The following is a 21,769-nucleotide window of genomic DNA, read 5'->3' as shown; positions in this document are numbered from 1 at the left end:
TTACCAATAAAGCGAATCCTCCAATGTTCATAGTTAGAACTGCTAGAAAGCAAAAACGAAGCGCGAAAACACTGACCCTCGATTGCAAGAATTATCTGCAAATGAATGCAACTAAAGGGACGCTAGGTATGAAGTATGAAATAATCCACGTGAGGAGTGAGAATCATTGGAATCATTGGAATCATTGGAATCAAATGAGGGAACTGCTGTGTTAATGGGTTGCGGACTCGAGCAATGTTCTAGTGAATGGTTCCATTTAAAAGATTCCACATTTCCAGGAGAAAATGGAACAGTTCTGAAAATGATAATTCAAATGAAAACGACTGATACCTTTTCTCATTTAACAAAGATGTAAAAATGTGAAAATAAATGTGAAAAGTTTAAAACGTCAACTGAAAACCGACTCACTTTGATTCGCTATTTAATGCACCAATATTTCTTTCGTGAGGTGATAACGGGGCAAGAAAATTACTTCTGCGCTTTTATATTACGGATAAAGGTACATCTGAACTTTTGCATGATTACCTTTTATAAATTTCCTAAACATGAGATTTTCAAAACATATCCTCGATTTAAACTGAGAGAATGATTCAAAATTGTACGGAATTTTATCACAACAGAGGTCCCAGCACTGATCCCAACATCAAAGGTAGACAAAAATGCTGGAGAAACTCAGCGGGTGAGGCAGCATCTATGGAGCGAAGGAAATAGGCAACGTTTTGGGTCGATACCCTTCCTCAGACGAAATCTCGGAAGAAATTTGCGAAATCTCCAACAACAAAGATGATGGTTACAAACATCATGCCAGAATAACAGCCTTCCATCGCTATCCTCGGCCGACTAAGGCTGCCAGTTTTGAATCCAAACTACCAAGTCACCGTGGATCTCACACCTTTTAATCTTCTGGATCAGCCTAACATGAACGATTTGTTAAATGCTTTTTAAAAGTGCATGTAGACAACATCCACTGCTAATCAATTACCTTCGTCGCCTCCTCAAAAAAATTAAATCGTTTGCAAGATAACCTGGGCTGCACAAAGCATGCAGGGAAAATGTGAGCTCTCCACTACTTCCACAGAGAACAGAGAAAGGAGGAATGTTTTTAAATTGTGAACAATTGAAAAGATTTGATGCTTAGAGGAATCTGGATAGCTTTGCATTTCAGCAAATAATTAAGAAGACATTTTGCTCTCATCATATAGAGCCCTGATGAGACCACGTTCACAATATTGCGTGGACAGCTATTCTTCCTCCCTAAGGGAAGATGTGCATATAAAGGAAGAAGTCCAGTCAAATGCCTGGTTGCTTTATGGTTTACCAGACGAAGAGAAATTGAGCAAAGTAGGTCTACACCTACTTGTATTTAAAATAATGAGAAGTGATCTCTTAATTAAATAGTTCTTAAGGAGTTTGACAGGATATGTGTGGAGTTGATGTTTATACCGGTTAGGATGTCTAATCCCCAAATAAGGACCATCCAAGGCAGATGGTCCAATTTTGAAGAGCGAACTTGTAAGTGCTAGGATGGACACAGAAAGCAGGAGTAACTCAGTGGGACAGGCAGCATCTCTGGAGAGAAGGAATGGGTGATGTTTCAGGTCGCGACATTCCTTCAGACTGAAAGTCATAGGAAAAGGAAATAAGTGATATGGACGATAATGTAGAGAGATAAAGAACAAAGAATGAAAGATATGTAAAAAAAAAGTAACGATGATAAAGGAAAGGCCATTGTTAGCTGTTCATAGGGTGAAAATGAGAAGTTGGTGCGATTTGGGTTGGGGAGGAATAGAGAGCGAGGGAATGTCGGGGTTAGTTGTTTAGGGAAATCATTATTCATACCACTGGGCTGAAAGCTGCCCAAGCAAAATATGAGATGCTGTTTCTCCAATTTGCATTTGGCCCTACTCTGACAATGGAGGAGTCCTAGGACAGAAAGGTCAGTGAGGAAATGGGAAGGAGAATTAAAGTGTTTAGCAACCAGGAGATCAGGTATGTTCAGGTGGACTGAGTGAAGGTGATTACCAAAACGATCGGCCAGTCTACGTTTGGTTTTGCCGGTGCATAAGAGTCCACAACTTGAACAACGGATACAGTAGATGAGGTTGGAGGAGGTGCAAGTGAACCTCTGCCTAACCTGAAAGGAATGTCAGGATCCTTGGACAGTCGAGGGAGGAGATATAGGGACAGATGTATTATCTTCTGTGGTTGCAGGTGAAGGAACTTGGAGAAGGGGTGGTTTGGGTGGGAAGGGTTGAGTAAACCAGGTAATTGCAGAAGAAACAGTCACTGCAGAAGGCGGAAAGGGGTGGGGATGGGAAGTTGTGAATAGTGTTTGGAACCCATTGGAGGTGGCGAACATTTTGGAGGATTATGTGTTGTATGCAACGGCTGAGGGGGTGAAAGGTAAGGACTAGGGGAACTCAATCTCTGTTGCGATTACAGCATGGAAACAGGCCATCTCGACCCTTCTAGTCCGTGCCGAACACATAATCTCCCCTAGTCCCATATACCTGCGCTCAGACCATAACCCTCCATTCCCTTCCCATCCATATAACTATCCAATTTATTTTTAAATGATAAAAACGAACCTGCCTCCACCACCTTCACTGGAAGCTCATTCCATACAGCTACCACTCTCTGAGTAAAGAAGTTCCCCCTCATGTTACCCCTAAACTTCAGTCCCTTAATTCTCTTGTCATGTCCCCTTGTTTGAATCTTCCCTACTCTCAGTGGGAAAAGCTTTTCCACATCAACTCTGTCTATCCCTCTCATCATTTAAAAAACCTCTATCAACTTCTGCGCTCCAAAGAATAAAGCCCTAACTTGTTCAACCTTTCTCTGTAACTTAGTTAACTAGGGACATATACTAGGGACATTTTCTTTACTGCAGCCAATACAAACCTGCAAATTGTTGGTGTGGGAAAAAAACAGAGCACCAGGAGGAAACCCACGCGGTTACTGTGCGAAACTCCGTGCATACAACACCCTTAGTCAGAATCGAACCCGAGTCTCTGGCGCTGTAGAGCAGCGACTCTGTCGCAGCGCCACTGTGCCACTCACAGTAGATGAAGTAATGTTAGGAGAATGCTCTCTTCTAAGTTTACATATATATTTATTGTTTCTCAGATCAAAATAATTGCAAATGTGCATAAATGAGCATTCAGCTCATTTCACTAGATTTCCCTCAAAATTATCTGAAGTGTCGAGAACATGCTAGTACATAGGGTGCTTGTCGTGTCATAAGTGATAGGAGTAGAATTAGGCCACTCGACTCATCAAGTCTACTCCACCATTCAATCATGGATGGTCTATCTCTCCCTCCAATCCCATTCTCCAACCTTCTCCCCATAACCTCTGACACCAGTATTAATCAAGAATGTATCTATCTCTGCCGTGAAAATATCCACGGTTGCAGACTTGAGGATATGGTGGACTACTTAGCGAGTGTAGCACTATCAGAGCTGAAGACCTCCAGGTGAGTCAGTCAGTTGCAAATAACAGTATTTGAGTATCAAAAAAAAGTGTTCTCCCTTGTCCAATGTCGTCAAGCAGCAGATCATTTTCCATGATCATATTGATGTGTGTGCATCCATTCTACCTACATCACAGAAGTGACTGCATCTCAGATGTATTTAACTGCATTGAACTCGTTTTGGAGAGGTTCTTCCGCCATTTAGGGTAGGCTCTATTTTTACCTACTGATAACTACGGTATTTTGGTTCTATGGAATGTAATGTAGCCTAACTGGACTTAAATACTATGAAACAAAAATAATTAGTTAGTATGTCTCAGTCAATTTTACAGCTAATTTCCCTATCCCCTTTTCAGACAAAGGAACACCCAGACCATTATTTATATGTGTGTGTTTATTTATTGTGAGGAAATTATTGAATCTGAAAACAAAAACAAAATACAAATACATCCACCACATCGTGATGATGAACATTGAACAAACACCAAGCTGCTGGTATGTTTTAGTGATTTTATTTTGTTTCTTGTTTACAACCTTTCTTATCAATGACATCGAACTTGGAAAATTATTATGCAAAGTTATACGACAGCTGACCGATTGGCGGCAACCGGGCTTCAGAATGAAAACATTGCCTCCCCGTACATGGCTCGCCTTTTAAGACCAGGTTTTGCTCATGACTTAACTGAACCTGCGGACGGAGAGCCAGCGAAGCAAAACATTGGTAGCTTAGAGTACAGCTGGTCACGGTTAACCATTTTCAATGAGCCGCACTTCCCTGAATAAAACAAAAATTACATTGTAGCAACGCCACTTATGTGCGGTATAAAACAGGGCGGATGTTCACGGACAGAAATGCATTTAAAATAAGTAAAGACGCTCAGTTTTTGTCCAAATACAAGTTTTGTCTTCGTAGTCAGAAGCACAGCATCGCCTCATTCGACTACAGGAGTTTGAAGTTGTAGTGGAAAAACATAGGGTACCCATTTCCAAATTATCCTTGGCGCCGATATTTCGAAATAAGGCACTTCAACGCACACTTCTTAAATATGTGGATCCGAGTCCATAAAAAACATTGTTTATTTCTGCCTAAGACATTTCCTCGTCAACGAAAATCTTTCTGGAGTGCCTTTTCAACAGGTAATGGAGCAATGCATCAATGCGCCAGGATCTCCGGTAAGAGGAGTGGGCTCACAGTGAGCCCGGCTACAGCGTGAGTCCCACAAACGTGTCCCAAAATGTTAAAGTAAAACTGAACTGCGCTCCACGTGGCAATATGGGGAATGTCCTCCCATTTCATCATTAAGGAATGTACTGTTCAAGGTCTCCAGTTCTACATATTCTGGCGTATGCATGTAATTAATATGTTTAACATAGATTGTACACCGTGCGAAAACTCATGCAATAACCAATGGACGACCCCTGATGTCTGCTCTCTCATTCGATTATATCTAGGTCTTCCCGATTCTTCGTTACAAAATTGGAAGCATCTGCTGTGCGTCTCTCTCACTCAAAAACTGACAAACAGGCGTGAAATTATAAACTCCGTGATTTCCGTTAAAATGCATATCTCGCTGGTGGTGATGAGGAGATGGGGGGGGGGGGACGTTGACAAATGGCCCTGGATAGGAATAATTACAGTTTCAAGTACTGCCGTAATCTTGACCTCAATCTATCTCGTCTCACGTTGCGTTGAGGTCAATCGACGAGAAGAAACATCGATTCCGTGCATTTATTATCCTCAACAACATTTCTGTAATCTAATGCAAGATTTATTTTTCCATTCTATTCAGCACAGTGGAGTTGCCCGCAGTAATTAAAAGTATCAAAATAATAATGTTAATATCTAGTGAAGCCTTTGTGCAATTTGGAGCAAGACAGATTAGATCGAATCGGCTTTACCATTGGGTTTTATTTCATTCAAGCGTTCTGTATACTCAATGTTTATTGCTCAATTACCTCGGCATCAGTTTATCTCACGAGCATCGGAGTCACTGCTTTTCGGGATTAATTCTGGAGTACAATCCACTCGAGCAAAGCGAGTCTTTGTTTTGAAAATAGGGAATATCCCTCACGATGCCCGGGAAGGAATAGTCCATCGGTGGACGGAATGGTAACGTTGGCATCAGAGCAGAAGTGACATAAGGTGACATGAACGTTGGCAGCCCTCGGCTAGGGCTCGAGTATGCCAAGCGCAGTGGGTTGATGCCAAGTCTAGGGTTCAATCCGTACAGATTAGCGGGCCCTCCGAAAACGGCGCCGGATTGTAGCGGAGAGAAAGCAGACTTGGTGCCAATGGAGCCGCCAGAGAGTCCGGCTAAGGTAATGTGGGAGGATCGCGGAATCTCCTCGGAATCGGATATGGTGCGGTCCACATCTTTGATCTGTCCACCAGGTTCCTTCCCGTTCAGTACCTGTTCAATGGCTTGGACAACGTCTCCCTTGCAGTTTGCCAGAATGCACTCTAATTTATCGTGCTTGTAGTTGGGGAAAACTTTTATGAGGATGTCAATGGGCGCCCTGTGCTTGGAGGAAGAGCCGGGTAGGTTGACCATAACCTTGGCCAACCCTTTGGGGGGTTTGTCGCATTCGTTCCCGGACTCGGCATCCGAGGGAGTCGCCGAGCGAGGGCTGTCCGCACTTTCCGACGGCGGATCTGGGGAAGAGGAGAGTTGGCCCGAATCGTTGTCCAAGGCTTCGGGTTTTCCTGCTTTATCCTTCAGATTGGTGTCCAACCCGTCAGTTTCGGAGGTGTTAGAGTGTGAAGGTTGGAGAACCGAGCGGCTCACCAGACTGTTGTAGAACAGCTCATATTTGGACAGCTTTTCTCCTGCAAGGAAACACATTGAAATGAAGCACAGGAACCAACGGAGGCAGAATTATGCCCATGTTAATTGGAAACTAAAAGCATGAGTGCATAAAACAGTTTAATGACTAGGCATATCATTTTACTTTTAATAAAGAATTGCAAATTTGATTTTAAATATAGTAATCGTTAACGGCGAATGAAATAATGGCTCGTATCTATCGGACACGTTAACAAACGGAAAGCTATTATGAGAAATGTGTTTTTTTTTAAGGAGGTGGTGCCCTTTATTTTACAATCCATGTATGTTGCACAATTTTACTGTTCGGGAATGCCAGAGATCAGATATTCTGGTCAATGGATTTGCATGAATTAAAAGTTCCCTTGAAGACGGCTTGGTTTCAGCTCCAAATGGCATCAATTTTAACGGCGATTGGCAAACACATTTTCAAACCTCCATATTCGATCATATATTCGATTTAAATTTACGTGAATGAATGCTTTGAATTAATTTTGCTTAACAAATATTTGCGATCAACATTAAATGCCATTCCGTCTGCGATTTCTCCCTCCTGCGCCTACTCCAGAAAAACAGTTAAAAAAACACAGTATTTCACCATTAAAAAGTAAACAAACTTAATTTCGCATTCTTAAATCGTTTGGGGTGCCCTTTAAAACGGGATTACGTGTTCTCCCAATGCTATTTTAACGCTGTTGGTGAGCCAAAAAGTATTAGAGGGATTGAGTAAACGATTACTGATTCATTTTCTTAAACCACTAGTATGTGTTTGCCAAATGCATTCGGTTTACTTTGATATACATGTGCATTAACCTCCGTGGATAACATGCACGAAATATGATCTAACGGGCTGTCATTTTTTTTAACAATAGCCTGTCTCTTCAACTGTCAGAATAAAGGGAACTGGGTATGGTTGCACTGTTTAGTGGAAAACAGATTTCCGGTTTGGAATCTCTTCAGAGTAACTGAATGCACAACACGGCTGTCATTTCAATTCAACAATACCTGTTGACAATACCGCTGGTGAACTATATGTTCGTTTACCCAATGGCATCTTCACAGTTTTAACTTCTAATGGTATTTGAAGAACTTCAAATGTAAACTTTCGTTTTTGTTTATATGAAAATATAGAGACTATTAATGGTCAATAATGATTTTAAGATGAAATTTTATTATCTTCGCCTATTTCCTTCGCTCCATAGATGCTGCCTCACCCCCTGAATTTCTCCAGCATTTTTGTCTACCTTCGATTTTCCAACATCTGCATTTCATTCTTAAACATTTTGTCTACCGCCCGGACTATTGTCATTTTCGCCTCCTTACTTCATACACGAGGTGGCGATTGTGCAAAGTACGCCTTTGCTCACCACTCACTTGTGAGCACAAATACATCGAATATATTTGTATTTTCATGCATATATATTCAAACTAGTTTCACACTGCTCCTTACAAAATCTTTTTTTTTTTAATGCTCGATTTTATACCTTAATTGGGGTTATTATGTTTATTATTCTAGTCTATTGTGCATTATCCATGTATTTGTGTTATATTTTTAACTGTACGTCAAATCTGGACGGATCTAATGTCAGGAAATCGTACCAATTAAAGTAGTATCCGTTTGCCATCAGTTTGGGGCAGCAAGACTCTGATTATAATTTTTTTTTAAAGAACCACATACCAGTGAATCAATTTGATATAAAGGGCACTTTGCCGAACACAAACGTTTCAATAAATACATTAACCAAAAATATAACGGGTTATATATCAATTTATGACGATCGTATCTACATTTAATCTAAATTCACCAGTTATGATGTTAGTTTGACGTTGTATTAACAAGTTTATGCATTTACTGAATAGGACAATTATTTAAATTTACTTTTTTTTGCCAACCATCTTCCCACCCTGGCAGAAGTTGCGACTCAGTGTAAATTAAACCAATGCCAGGCTTTTTGTTATTACCAGATGGCATAAATAGAACCAGAGTCAAAGTAACTGCACCGGCCTGCAAAAAATACATTTCCCTGTATTTTATTCGTTTCTCTGTTTGAATGTTGGATCATGAATAGCACAAAGTTCGAAGCTTTCCGATATCAACATCGACTTAACCTTGATTATAGTTATGTAAAAATGTGGACCATCTCTGCTCAGACGAATTAGCTTTACTGAACTGCTTCTCGTTGAAAAATGGCCTGGCAAAATCCACTGTAAATTAAAGTCAAATCCGAGCCATTTTAACCGATACATTCCACCCCGCCTCTTATACCATATTCCTTGGCTGGGAGATTAGAAAAATAATTGAGCATTTATAACGTTTCTGTAAGAAATGCACAAATTCATTATCACACTGATTGGGATGTTCAGATAATGCCTGTATAACGGTTGGGACGAATTTAAATCTGTGATAGATTATAGCTGTGACTCGAACATTCAGATTACGAATAGAACGCTTGCATGAAAAATATTCAGGTTAAACAATGCTGCTTTGCAGCTGACCATTTGAATTACATGTGAATTCCTGGCCTCGCTGTGCCCTTTCATCCCAGGACTGTATTAGCGCACAATCTAAATGGATGTGCGTTCTCTGGATAATAATTACCTGTTGCAAAGAACATTTTAGTTTATATTAGAGATTTAGTTTATATTAGAGAAATAGGCTTTCGGCCCTCTGTGTCCACACCGTCCATCGATCACTCGTTCAGGCCGACAAACCTGGAGCAGCCAGAGGAAACTCGCGCGGTCACGGGGAGAACACGCAAACTCCACACACGTAGCAGCTCTACCAGCTGAGTCTCTATGCCATGCTCTCTGATAACTATCTGATAAATGAGTTAAAATCAATGAACTATGGCTGACAACTTGAGCAATTAAATAGCAGCTTTCCCACAGCCTGCGTTGGCCGGTGTCAATACAGCGGATACCCATGTTGACCTACCTTCTTTCTGCTTATGGTAGTCAGCTCCAAAGATCTCGTAAGGCGTCGAGCCGGCTCTGGATACGGGGATGATGCCGTTGGCGGCTGCTGCAGCCGCTGCCATGGCCAGCCCGGCTTCGGCAGCCCCTCCGCTGGCGTACATGTACTGCAGCTCCCTGGCCTCGTTCTCTTCTTGCGCCTGCTGCCGCCGGAGCGCCACCTGCGCGGCCATGACCCGCTGCCTCTCGGCGATCAGCATGCACTTGGCACACATGCAGTCCCTCCAGCGGCAGAAGCGCTTGTGGCCTTTCAGCGCCGACACCACGCCGTGGTTGCGACAGCGGGCGCATTTCGGGGTCCGGGGGTAACGCTCGGCCGCGGCGGCAGCTGCAGCGGCGGCGGCTCGAAGGAGCAACGCCGGCGGTCGCAGCAGGGAGCCGCCGCCCATTGAAATGGGCAAGGTGGCAGGATTAGGCGTAAGGCAGGATTCCACTAGCGGGGCGGGAGGCAGCGCCGATCGACCATCCATTGTCAGTCTGGTCTGTGCAAACCAAAGCCCCCTCACGCTTAGAACATCGGCCACGTTACTAAAGACTCGTTTGTATTAACAAAGACTTGCTTTTACAGGTGACTCTGCCAACGCAAAAACAAACATCATTCAAAACCAAAAGATGAACTGAAATCGACGCACCAAGTTTTTTGCAAACTATATACTGCACCCGACTAAAATGTTAACCAACAGTCTGGAATTGTTGTCCTAAATGTAACCATAAACTTTCATAAAACGAAGTAAAATTTGTATCTTGGGATAATGCAAACTTCACTGTAAGAACAATCAGCCCCGGTTTTGCCAAACTACAAACAAAATAAAACTATTGCAAACGAAACGAACCAGCGCTGCTTGCGCCTGGTTATCTGCAATTCATTGGGATGTGAATGCGAATCGCGGCTGCTCTTGAACTCTTCCACTCTCTGCTTCAAGTGCAATGTTGATGAGGCACATGCTAATCGATAAATAGTTGACACCGGACGAGCCCGGATTCCGCCCGCATACTTCAAGGTGCCTGTCACTCACCCAGTGCATGGGCAGGATCACGTCGGCGCACGCCTTCACCTATTGGCTTGGGTTCGTCACCAATTGCAGAGCCCGCTGTCTGCTTTCACCTATTGGCCGGAAATCTCCCTCCTCCCAGCTGCATCACGCTAAATTGGTGGTGGCCGGACTTTAGTAAGAACCATGTAAAATATTCCGAACGGTAGTGAAGGTAGACACAAAATGCTGGAGTAACTCAGCGGGACAGGCAGCACCTCTGGAGAGAAGGAATGGGTGGCATTTTGGGTCCAGACCCGAAGAGTCTGAAGAAGGGGCTCGACACGAAACGTCACATATTCCTTCTATCCAGAGATGCTGCCTGTACCGCTGAGTTACTCCAGCATTTTGGTGTCTATCTTCGGTGTCAACCAGCTTCTGCAGTCCCTTCCTACACGTAACGGTAATGAATTGGTTTGTCTGAAATTCAGCAAATGCTGGTAACCCACGGAAAACCAAACACAAAGTTGTACTTTCAGGTGCACGACTTTGTATAAAAGACTGCCAAGTGCAGTAGGACGTGGGTTCTATTTTTAATCTCATTTGTTTCCGACGCAGAACCAGATATATTTTGGACGAAATGTTATATGCCTTACAATTTTCTTCTCATAATGTGAGGTCCGTTCAATTTAATGTAGACGTGGTCTATATTTGTGCAACATTGACTGAAATCAAGTTGCAACAAGAGGAAGAGCTAAACACTCGATTTTGCAGGTGAAAATACTAATTAGAACGGGTAAAGCGGGGAACAAACGTGTTTTAAGTTACCGAGAGGGACAGTGGAGAGAGTTAGGGCGCAGACCAGAATAGTATAGTTAACTATTACCTTTAAAATGAATTTGGAACGAAATGATGCATAAATAATTTTAAACATAAAAGGAGATAGAAAGGTGCAGGGACATTTGTTAAAATATAGGTGGGGTTACTTGAAATAGTTACACTCAATATCGGGCGGTATAGCGGTAGATTTGGTGCCACAGATCGCCAGAGAACCGGGTTCCAGCCTAACTGCGGTGCTGGCTGTACGGAATTGGTACATTCTCCCTGTGATCGCGTGGGGTTTCCCTCGGTGCTCCGGTTTCTCCTCACACACCAAAGACGATCAGGTTTTTAGGTTAATTGGCTTCCGTAAATTATCACTATTGTGTAGGACGGTGCTAGGGTGGGGTGGTCGCTGGTCGGCGCGGGCTTGGCGCTGTTTCCATGATGTATCTCTAAAGTCTAAAGTAGAGTGTAAAACAAATCCGAAGGATTACAATGCGCCGATTTCGAAGATGAGACGCTGTTCTTCGGAGCTTATTTTAGGATCGTTGGGGCGCTGTAGAGCTCGAAGATTGAGAGCCAGAGTGCAAAAGGTGAGGAAATTAAAGCAATCGGTAAATGGAAGAGGGCTATTTGTATTCCTGGTTGGTATGAAGGGGAGAGGTAAAAGGCCAGGTACTGCATCACATGTGGTTGCAGGTGGGTGTGTTTTGAGAATGAGAGTGACGATTAAAGAGAACTCCGCAGAGTTTTGGAGGGAATGGTCCATTTGGAGCACAGAAAGCGGAAGTAGATACTTAATCTCCAGCTGTGGGATCACTCTTCCATTTCTTCTTCTCCTCAGTACACCGAGCGTACGGGCTGACCGGACTTTGAATAATGGCGCCAAAAATGGCGACGCCTGCATGTGTAACATATGCAAAAAGAATTCCACTCTGCGGCTGCATATGTGACAAATAAAGCGCCATTGATCCATTTGCATGTGGCCATCCAATGCAGCATAGACATCTGCAACAACTGCTGGCAAGAAGCCCCGCAGATCAAGGACAAGAACTACTAAAGGATGTAACCTGTGTGGAGAAGCAGGCCATCACTACAGAGCCTGTCCCAGATACGCACCTGTACTTACTGACAATAGGAGGGGGTGGGTGGCTGCCAAACATAAACACTCACACGCAGGAATGAATACATTTCCTCCACGACTCCAACAGAGAAGGAGGCGAGGAAAGCCAGACCATCGGAAACTACGAAGCCCCAGAGTCAACCTCCCGGTCTCTTCCCCAAGAGACGTAGTGAATGGAAGATGGGGCCACAGAGGAACAAAATGGGAATTGGCTAGTGATGGAACGGCAATGGACCTCAAATAAAATTGAAAGAAAGCCAGGTGTCCCAGGCAGGCGTCAGCAATCTCTCCTTGTCTGAGGATGGAGCCCAATGCCGAGTCAGAGGAAGTAAACGTGGATGGGACGCAAAGGAGGAGGAAAATCCCAGCCAGGGAGACAGGGAACAGAGCAGGCATTCGAAGACCGGGAATAGCGCAGTGCCTCACACATCCCAGCTCATTAAGAATGACTTTTTTTTGGATAAAATATTGCTTGAGATTAAAGTTATGGGAAAACTGGCTGATTTCCCATTGGAAAAAAGTGCCAATTTACCGCAAGAATCCATCCGCGGGGGAGCTCAGTGCCTGAAAATGGCGCAGTAGTTTGTGAAAGCAGTGGGTAGGCCGGCACTGGCCTGGGAAATTGACAATGACCGTGGACCTGAACTTTAAAACTTAAACTGTGAATGCGAAAATCCCATCAATCAATGGGCTCAGTGAGAAAGGCACGGCACGTCGTGTTGCCAACCCTCGATGGTGGACATGAAGCTGGTCATCAGATCCAAAATTGCGTGTTTTTGTACATCACATATATCCATTTCCTGCACTATGGGAGTCACCCGAGCCATTTTCTGCTTTGGATCCCCGAGGATCCAAAATAGAGCATGCCTGGTGAGTTGCAATGCACCAGCAATCGGGTTAAGGGCATACCCAACATTGCCGTTGTAATGATAGCCACCTTTGTATGCGGCTGCACCAAGCTGTGCATTGAACTGAAGTGCAGCTTCAGATTGAGGATGCATCTGTCACCCGGCGTGGCAACGGATTGGCCTGACATCACCCATGCAATTCTCCATTCAGTGGGCTTTACTGCAATACATGTTCTTTGAAGAATAGTTTCTGCAGATTAATAACTTTGACCACAAATCCATCAGTCAGTGGATAGCGCAGAATATCCCGCGGGCCCTACAGGAGAAGGAAACAATGGATACCGTGGAGTGGCTCCTGAGCAGTAGGTCAAAATCATTTGGCAGAATGTCTCTTTTTAATCTAAACTTCACTTGTCTGGCAATTAGAGGGACCCCCTCCCCCTTCAGATCCTTCCTGCATGGTCAGTCTCACTTGCAATGCACCACACCCTCAAGATAGTTGTAATACAGATGAAGTGACTATCCGCCTGTTTGTGGACTGTGTGTTTGTACAGAGGTGTGGACAGGATGCAAGAGTCGTTGTTGATGGTCATCCTGAGCAGCTATGTAAAAGGGGACTTCGATCTGCAGACTTTTCCAAGAAATGTATACAAAAACAAACCTCAAGTGCTGCTGGAAGATCATCAACGCAGGGAAAGAAACACTTTGGTCTGTCGGAAACTTGTTGGTGTTCTCGTGTAACATGATGTCCATAAGGGAATGCTGCCACCTAGTACGTTGCAGACTGTTGGAGTAACTGCTAAGGGATGCGTTGACGCTTGATACCGCCAATGCAAAGGCTTTGCAGAGAAGGACTGCAAATTAGATTATGTCACCGCTGAGCATCGAGGGGCTGGGTCCAATGCAACAGCCCCACAGACATTCAAGGCGTGTACTGTTCAAAGAGGCCGGATGAATGGCATCGGTACTTTGTACATAGAATACATTAACTTGGCAATACTGCGAATGTATAGACTTAACAACACTCTGAATAGATGGACTGAACTAAACCATGTGTATAAAGAGAGTCATGTACTGTTTTGAATATTTTGTATATGGTTTTATAAGAAAGGTTTATTAGTGGATTTTTTATTATTGGATATTGGTTATTATAAATATATATTCATATTTGTTCACAGATGTAGCTGTACCTTTCTGCTTTGTTGTATTGATTTACATTTCTATGTATAATTGTGTTTAGCGCTTAAAGAAATTGTTACCTTGACAGCTTCCGTCTGCATCTTATCCCCCCCCCCCCCCCCCCCCCCCCCCCCCCCCCCCCCCCCCCCCCTCTTCATTTCTCCCATCACTTACCATAAAACCCACCCATTTTCTCATAGTTAAATTTAGGGTGAAGAGTCTTGACTTGAAACATCATCTCTGTTTCTTTCCTCGCTGATGCGGCCTGATTAGCTGAGTCCTTCCACGAGTTTTTCACTGTGCCTCGGTACACGTGGCAATAATAAACTAAACCACGTCTGCATGTTATGTGTAGGTGGAACTGCAGATGCTGGTGTTGTCCGAAGAAAGACACAAAATGCTGGAATAACTCAGAGTCAGGCACCATCTCTGGACAAAAGGAATAGGGGATGTTGCGGGTCAAGGCCCTTATATATTTTGTTCCAGAATAAAACTGTTTTTTTTTAATTAAATCACCAGACGCGTAGTAATATGCAACAACGCATCATTGATGCACAAAATCATTTCTAGTGCACTCCTATTGTCAAATAAAAATAATAATTTGCAAGTAACAAGATGCATTATTGAAGATGCTGAACCCTGTCAGTCCGTAGTAAGCAAACGTTATATGTACATGATGACATTCTGTAGTAGTTAAACATCTCTTCATATTTTATATCCCTGATTGCTTTGCTGCATCTCGAAGTTGCAACATGAAAACTCACTGTGATGCTCGCAACTTTTACATAATTTATCTGAAATTTGAATGTTATTTACTTTAATTTGTGAACATGGTTATGGGGATACCACATAGCTTCCAGGCACATATATTTCCGTGCACTTGAACATTGCTGTTGCTTTAGTTTAAACTTAAACTTGTGTAAAAGTTCGTAATGTTTGCAATGCGTGCATATGGGATTATATTTTTTAAAGAAAATAGTCTGACTTCCTAAATAAATTAATTTAGTTAAAATGTAAAACGAAACAAACATATTTCAGCAAAGCCACGATGTAGAAGCAACTTGAAAGGACGCTTCCTCTCACGTTTCTAGTAGCACCATACCGCCTTCTCTCAAGCAACACACTCAATCAACCCCCCCCCCCCCCCCCCCCCCCCCCCCCCCCCCCCCCCCACCCACCCCATCGCCACCCAGTCCACTCTATCACGCCAATGCCGTGGGCATTTTGCAAAAATAACAATCACAACCAAACGCACCTTCTCTGACCAATTCATTTTAAAGGTGGCGAAAATAATTTCTATTTACATAACGTCTTTCACATCCTCAGTACACTCTCGAGCCTTTACCATGACTGAGGTACTTCCTGGAGCGTTGTCATTATAGTAAGTTAGGAAATAAAGAGCCTAAACGTTGCTTTTAAAATGTTTTTTAAATACATCAAATAATATAAATGATGCTTTCATTAAAAATAAAGGGGTATTATTACAACTTTGACAAAAGAAACACGGCACAAGCTAAAATAGTATTCACAAATTGAAACTTCGTTCGGCCAATTATTTACTGATATAAATAATTTGGAATTCGGCTCTGTAAGTCGAAGCAATTACAAAGTGAACATATTAGTTATGCCGATTACCTAGCCCGTTTATTTGTTGATGATCTAGGTTTAATTTGCATCGTTAAAATGGACGAGGCGGTGAAAATTGTTTGGGTTATTTTTTGCTACTTTGTGCTTTATAACACGTGTTTTAACAGATCTGAATAATTGTTGGTTTACAATCATGAATGCTGTTTGCATGATCCGGAACCTGAACATAAATATTTTAAATTTAAAATATTGCAAATATATTTAATAATCATGCCCTGGCCAAGCCGTAGCAATTCAATGGGTTTCCTATGCAACACGCAATCACCAGCCTCAACATAGCATTTTCTACACCCTGCAGATGAGGTAATTATACATTTCGTGCACTATTTCCCCATATATTTATAAAATTTCTGCATGCAATTTTCGAAGCACTGCGCCTCAGATATATTTCACTTATTATAACTCAGGTATATTCGTCTGTGTTACTGTAATCGAGCCGATTTTAAAGCAAAACCTCTGATCTTCAGACGACTGTAATTAAATATAACCACTTTAACGGTAACAACCCAATTTTATTATGCTAATGAGTGAAATTTGATCCTATATATAATATAACAAGGAAATGTCACACTATATCATTAATCGTTGTAAAAGCATATTGCTATTCATTTGCAGTTACTAATCATTCAAACGACATTATAATTGTAACTTGCAATGTTTGGGTACTTTTATTTGCAGTATATGCAAATCAGCTGCTGTTTGTTTTAAGAAATGTAGTCATTATATCCCCTTTCGGCTGCAGTTTATTTTCTTTGAGTTATATTTTCAAATAGGGAGGACAAGAATAATGGTCCGAATAACCTTCCATTGTGCGGTATCAGTCTGGAATTCTAATAAACGAAATAATTCCGATCCAAAAGGCTGCTGATGGAGATATTGGTGTATAATTATTCTTGCTGCCAACACTTGTCTTTGTCAAACTGTTCACATGTTCCGTTGTTTTTTAAATACACCGAACCATTTGTAATAATCATCGTCTTGATTCCACTACAGCGAGGCCTGCGCCCCTTCTATTATCGACCAGAGCGCGGGACGCTGTTTCATTGCGACACTTTATGATACTCTCGCAGTTCTGTCCTTGATAAGATATCGACTGATGATACAGAGGGCACCACAAGTGTGTGTGTGGGTGGTGGGGTGGGGAGTGGGAGACAGTTTGTAGTGCCAGCAAGGAAAATAATTGCCTTTTTGCAAAGTCTAGGTTATATAAAAATGTGTTCAAAATTAATTTGACTCAACTCTCTAATTTATGCGTTTGAAGCTATTTAGAAGGCAGAGCAAGCGTAATGCGCTAAACAAAATATATGTCCTTAGTGTTAGAGTTACAAACATTCGTTAAACGCCAATAATAGCCGACAGCTTCCGAACAATGTGCCCATAGATGATGCATCTGGTTAACTATCGGCTGCTTTATTTGGGTTATGAATCAACTAAGCTGGCTTGCATATACATTACCAACTGGACGGATTAAATATATGTCTTTATTTATCAGTGGTACTATCCTTATTCTGTTTACTAAGCTGTATTTGTTTAACCAGCAGGTAGAGTGTCATGAACAATAAGTGGTGCAGGTTCCCACATGTTCTATAGATTTCCTTCTTCGTCGGTTGATCAAACTCTTGCTGTTCGTTTATTAGGACTATTTGTATCACGTGACACAAAATCTTTATAAGGGAGTAATCCTCCCATGCATGAGTTACTCTCTGATGAACGCGGCCTCCTTACTCCATTCACAATTTTAATTATTAATGCTCTCTCCTGGATAACACATACAATTATCACACCCTGGAGCCCAGCGACACTATAGACGTTGTAAACAATAAAGCCATGATATAATAACTACACATTTACCCCCAAAAATGCAGAGTTAGGAAAATGAGGCAATTTTCTTTTTTTCTCTTTCAGTTATCTCTTATAGTCGTCGCGTTAGTATTCCCTTTTCATTGTACACTTTAAATAAATATCTGGTGCAATCCTAATCGATAAACCACTCTACACATTGTAAGAATGGCGCTATTCATTCAAAATATCTTCTTAGTAGGCATACAGTTTACTATTTAATCCCTATTATCTAACGGAGTTTACATATGGCAGTCTATTTGTGCATAATAGCTGAAGTGGAAATTTCTACAGCGAAATCTTTAAAACAGGTCTCATTCCTCCTGAGTGATCAGTATGAACTAAATACCATGCAGTGATTAATGTGAAGCAGAGTGTTCACAGTGCGAACCAGCCTTCATACACCCATCGCATAAAAAGAAGAGCTCGTGGTTTAGGATACTCACACTGCTCGTGGGTTTACGATGTAAAATTGATGACCAAAATAATTAACCATAAACGCACAATTTTAGATAACTGTCAGAAAGGAGGTTTCTATTACATTCCGTGACGTTGATGCCAGGAATAGAACAACGTTAGCTCCTTGGTATTTGATAAGTGTTGCTAAATTGGCCTGGAATGAATATAAATCAATGGGATTTTTGAATAAAATCAGAAAATACGGGAAACGCACAGCAGGTCAGGCAGCATATGTGCAATCAGAATCAGTGTTAACGTTTCAGGTTGAAGACCCTACGTGATCTTTGAATACGATTTTCTGTACGTATTGAAGGGAAAGCTATTTCTCGATCCTAGATCCGCTTTGCGTACGGCAATGGGCCTGTATTCGCTGGAGTTTAGGGGGAGGGGGCCTCATTTAAACTTACCGAACAGTGAAAGATCTGGATAAAGTGGATGGGGAGAGGATGTTTCCACTAGTGGGAGAGTCTAGGACCAGAGGACACAGCCTCAGAATAAAGGGCGTACCTTTAGAAAGGAGACGAGGAGGAATTTATTTAGTCAGAGTGTGGTGAATCTGTGGAATTCATTGCCATAGACGGCTGTAGCGGCCGTCATTGGGCATTTGTAGAGTGGTAATTGACAGATCCTTGATTAGTGAGGGTGTCAAAGATTATAGAGAGAAGGCAGGGGAATGGGTCTGAAGGCGAAATGTGCACCATGCCTCCTTGTGAAGCAAATGTTATATCTAGGCGAAGATACCTCGGTCGAGTATGTTAATTTCATTGTTATGTTGCGTAGACCTTGGCGTAGCAGGAAAATAACATGTGTATATTTTCGCTAATATCTCAGAAAACCTAGCATTTACCCTGGGAGCAGAACATCGAGGGTAGGCGGTGAGGCAGAGGCGACGGGCTGGGTAGGTGGCGACGAATGGAGAGAATTGCAGGGCAACGCTTGGGGTGGGCGGGCAACAATTGTCTTTGAGGCCAACTGATGTGTTATCTTTTGAAACTTGATAAACATATAGAGCAAGCCATATAGATAAATCTTAATTTAAATGCATGTATGCATTTCTTATATTTGTATCTACGAAGATGTTAAACCTGTGCTTAGGAATGAAGACTGAAACGTCTGCATTAATTTTGACCTAAAGCTCTCTCCTAAAGTTTTGAAAACTTAAAAAGTTAGAGATGGTTGGCGGAAGAACGCTAAATAGAGTCAGAGTCGTGGATAGTCATACATAGAGCCATAGTCATAGAGTCATGGAGTCATTAATAACTATGACTCTAATTAATAACATAGTCATAGATGGTCAATGAGTCATACAGCACGGAAACCGACCCTTCGGCTCAACTCGCCCATGCCGACCAAGACATCCCACCTAAGCGAGTCACATTTGCCTGCTTTTGATCCATATTCGTCTAAACCCGCCGTATCCATCTACTCGTCTAAATGTCTTTGAAATATTGTTATTGTTTATACTTAAATTAAAGACAAATAGGTCTGCACATTTTCCAAAAGACCCGAGCATGTTGGAGACTAACTTTGACGCCACATTAGTTTAATAATACTTGTGGCAACTCAAATTTCACTGTACCTTAATTGGTGCATGTGACAATTAAATTGAATCCTGAATCTTGAATCTTGAGCGAAGTATCGCTGCACTTTGCTGTTGACATATTCAGACTTTGATTCGAAATTTACACTGGCAGCTCGGTGCTCCTTTTGAGCAATTCCTAAACATGTACTGTAAACGAACACCAAGAGGCCTTTCGTAAGGTAAGATTTGAGGCAAAAGTAGAAGATGAAACATGAAAAATAGATCACTTTTACAAGTAGTGTGAAATTAATTGTCCCTAAAGGAAGCATACAGGTAAAGTGAAAAGTGTAGGGTTTGAATAGAGGAATAAAAATACACGAAAACAACATATGGCTTTTTCTCGTGCATCAGTGGGATCATTCTCAAACAAGGACTCATGTAAACTCCATAAAAAAAGATAACAGTCTGAAGGACATCGACCCGAAACGGCACCTATTCCTTTTCTCAGAGATGCTTCCTGACCCACTGAGTTACTTCAGCCTTTTGTGTCTTTCAGTGTAAACCAGCATCTGCAGTTCCTTCCTACACCATTCAGAGTAATTGATTAGCAAAACCACGGAAGGAATCCATTTGGCATACCTGAAGATTGAAGGAAACTTGTGTTATAGAAATTAGTTAATGGTAGCAAAGAATTGATAATATAATGGATCAAGTAGGGGGAATTATTTGAGGTCTGGTGTCAAAAAAAGACGACGCTTTGATGTCGCCCTTCACACATGAGCAGCTATCGGGCTGCATATTGTAGCGGCATTGACGGCGAATAAAAACCCTCGTTATTTGCTGTCATACTTTGGGAAATTGACACTAACGTCTGGGTTTCCGTGGATATTGAACAAGGGAATCTCAAAATTGCTGTCAGTGATTCATCACTGAACAACAGGCCGTGTTCTTTCCAGCCGTCTCCACCACAGCAATGGAAATCACTTGAACCGCCTTGTATTTTCGCTTTTTATGATTTTCTGAGAGAAACCTACCCAGTTTTAAAATACCCCTGAGAAACTCATGTTTAGCTATGGAGATTTAGCGAGGCTTTAGTCGCCCACTGCGCCATAATCGTTGCTTACGATAGTTTTCTGGCCTGAATTTAATCTAATTATATACTATAATCCTTTGCATGAACATTTTAATATAATTTAGAAGACAAATACGTTTACACATATAAATTCTGAAGCAGCCTCTACTTAAACACGACAGACATGCTCTCAAATCTTCCTTCTGTTTCAACTGCCTGTGGTAAATCTTTACTCTGGCTGATCAGCCAGCTTCATGGCATTTTAACTAATGGCCACAAGGTCATGTGCTCACCTTCGAGGTTCTGCATCTATAAAATGGAGAATTAATAAACATTTAACGAATGATAGATAATTGATGACAGGTAAAAGTTCTTACCTTTCTGCAGTTTAAAAACATCTTTAAACTTGATATTGACCACTGAGCTTGATTGCATTGAGATTCAAAGCAGTAATGAGTTGTGAATGGTGGCAATGCCAACAAAACAAATCCATGTTTATATAAGAGGTTTGGGAGCATGACAGCCACATAATATCAAATCTCATAAGGCGTACAGTTAATATACTCAAGCTACACGCTAAAAACATTCAAAGTGGGAGCCCATCAGGAAGTGCTAACCCATCTGACAGCAATTTCCACCAGACAAATAGATCTCCCTTCCACTTATGAATTGCACAATATGGAACAGAGGATATTTCATAAACATATCCAGATGTCTAATTGTTTGATGTTTATTGAATAACATAGGGTGTAAAATCTTTTAAAACTAACAAGGAAAAAATCATACTTTTTCACAATCTTTGAGGAACTTTACGTACAGTATATATGTAGAGTAGATTCCTAAGATATTTAACTTAACTGCAGTTAATTCAATTTGTACCCCCTTTGATCTCTCTGAATGTCACCCCTATTTCATAAAAAAAGAATCAAGTAAGCTCTTCAACTACTTGTTTTACAAATGTTTATGTTAAGCTTCTGATCCAAGCCTTGTGGGACTTTGTTAGAGACACAACAAAGTGCA

General features: G+C 41.8%; 1 protein-coding gene across 1 annotated transcript; it reads right to left on the bottom strand.

The window, feature by feature from the left end:
• Positions 1–3,841: 3,841 nt before the first annotated feature.
• Positions 3,842–10,276, bottom strand: LOC129695644 (doublesex- and mab-3-related transcription factor A1-like). Its single transcript, XM_055632781.1, has 2 exons — positions 9,230–10,276; positions 3,842–6,299 (listed from the first exon to the last, which is right to left on the bottom strand). Exons 1-2 carry the CDS (start codon positions 9,735–9,737, stop codon positions 5,461–5,463), a joined length of 1,347 nt encoding a protein of 448 aa, XP_055488756.1. The 5' UTR covers positions 9,738–10,276; the 3' UTR covers positions 3,842–5,460.
• Between the last annotated feature and the right edge of the window lie 11,493 nt (positions 10,277–21,769).

The sequence above is a fragment of the Leucoraja erinacea genome, chromosome 3 (genome assembly GCF_028641065.1).
Source record: "Leucoraja erinacea ecotype New England chromosome 3, Leri_hhj_1, whole genome shotgun sequence".
Lineage (NCBI taxonomy): Eukaryota > Metazoa > Chordata > Chondrichthyes > Rajiformes > Rajidae > Leucoraja > Leucoraja erinaceus.
This window is presented reverse-complemented; position numbering and strand designations above follow the sequence as displayed.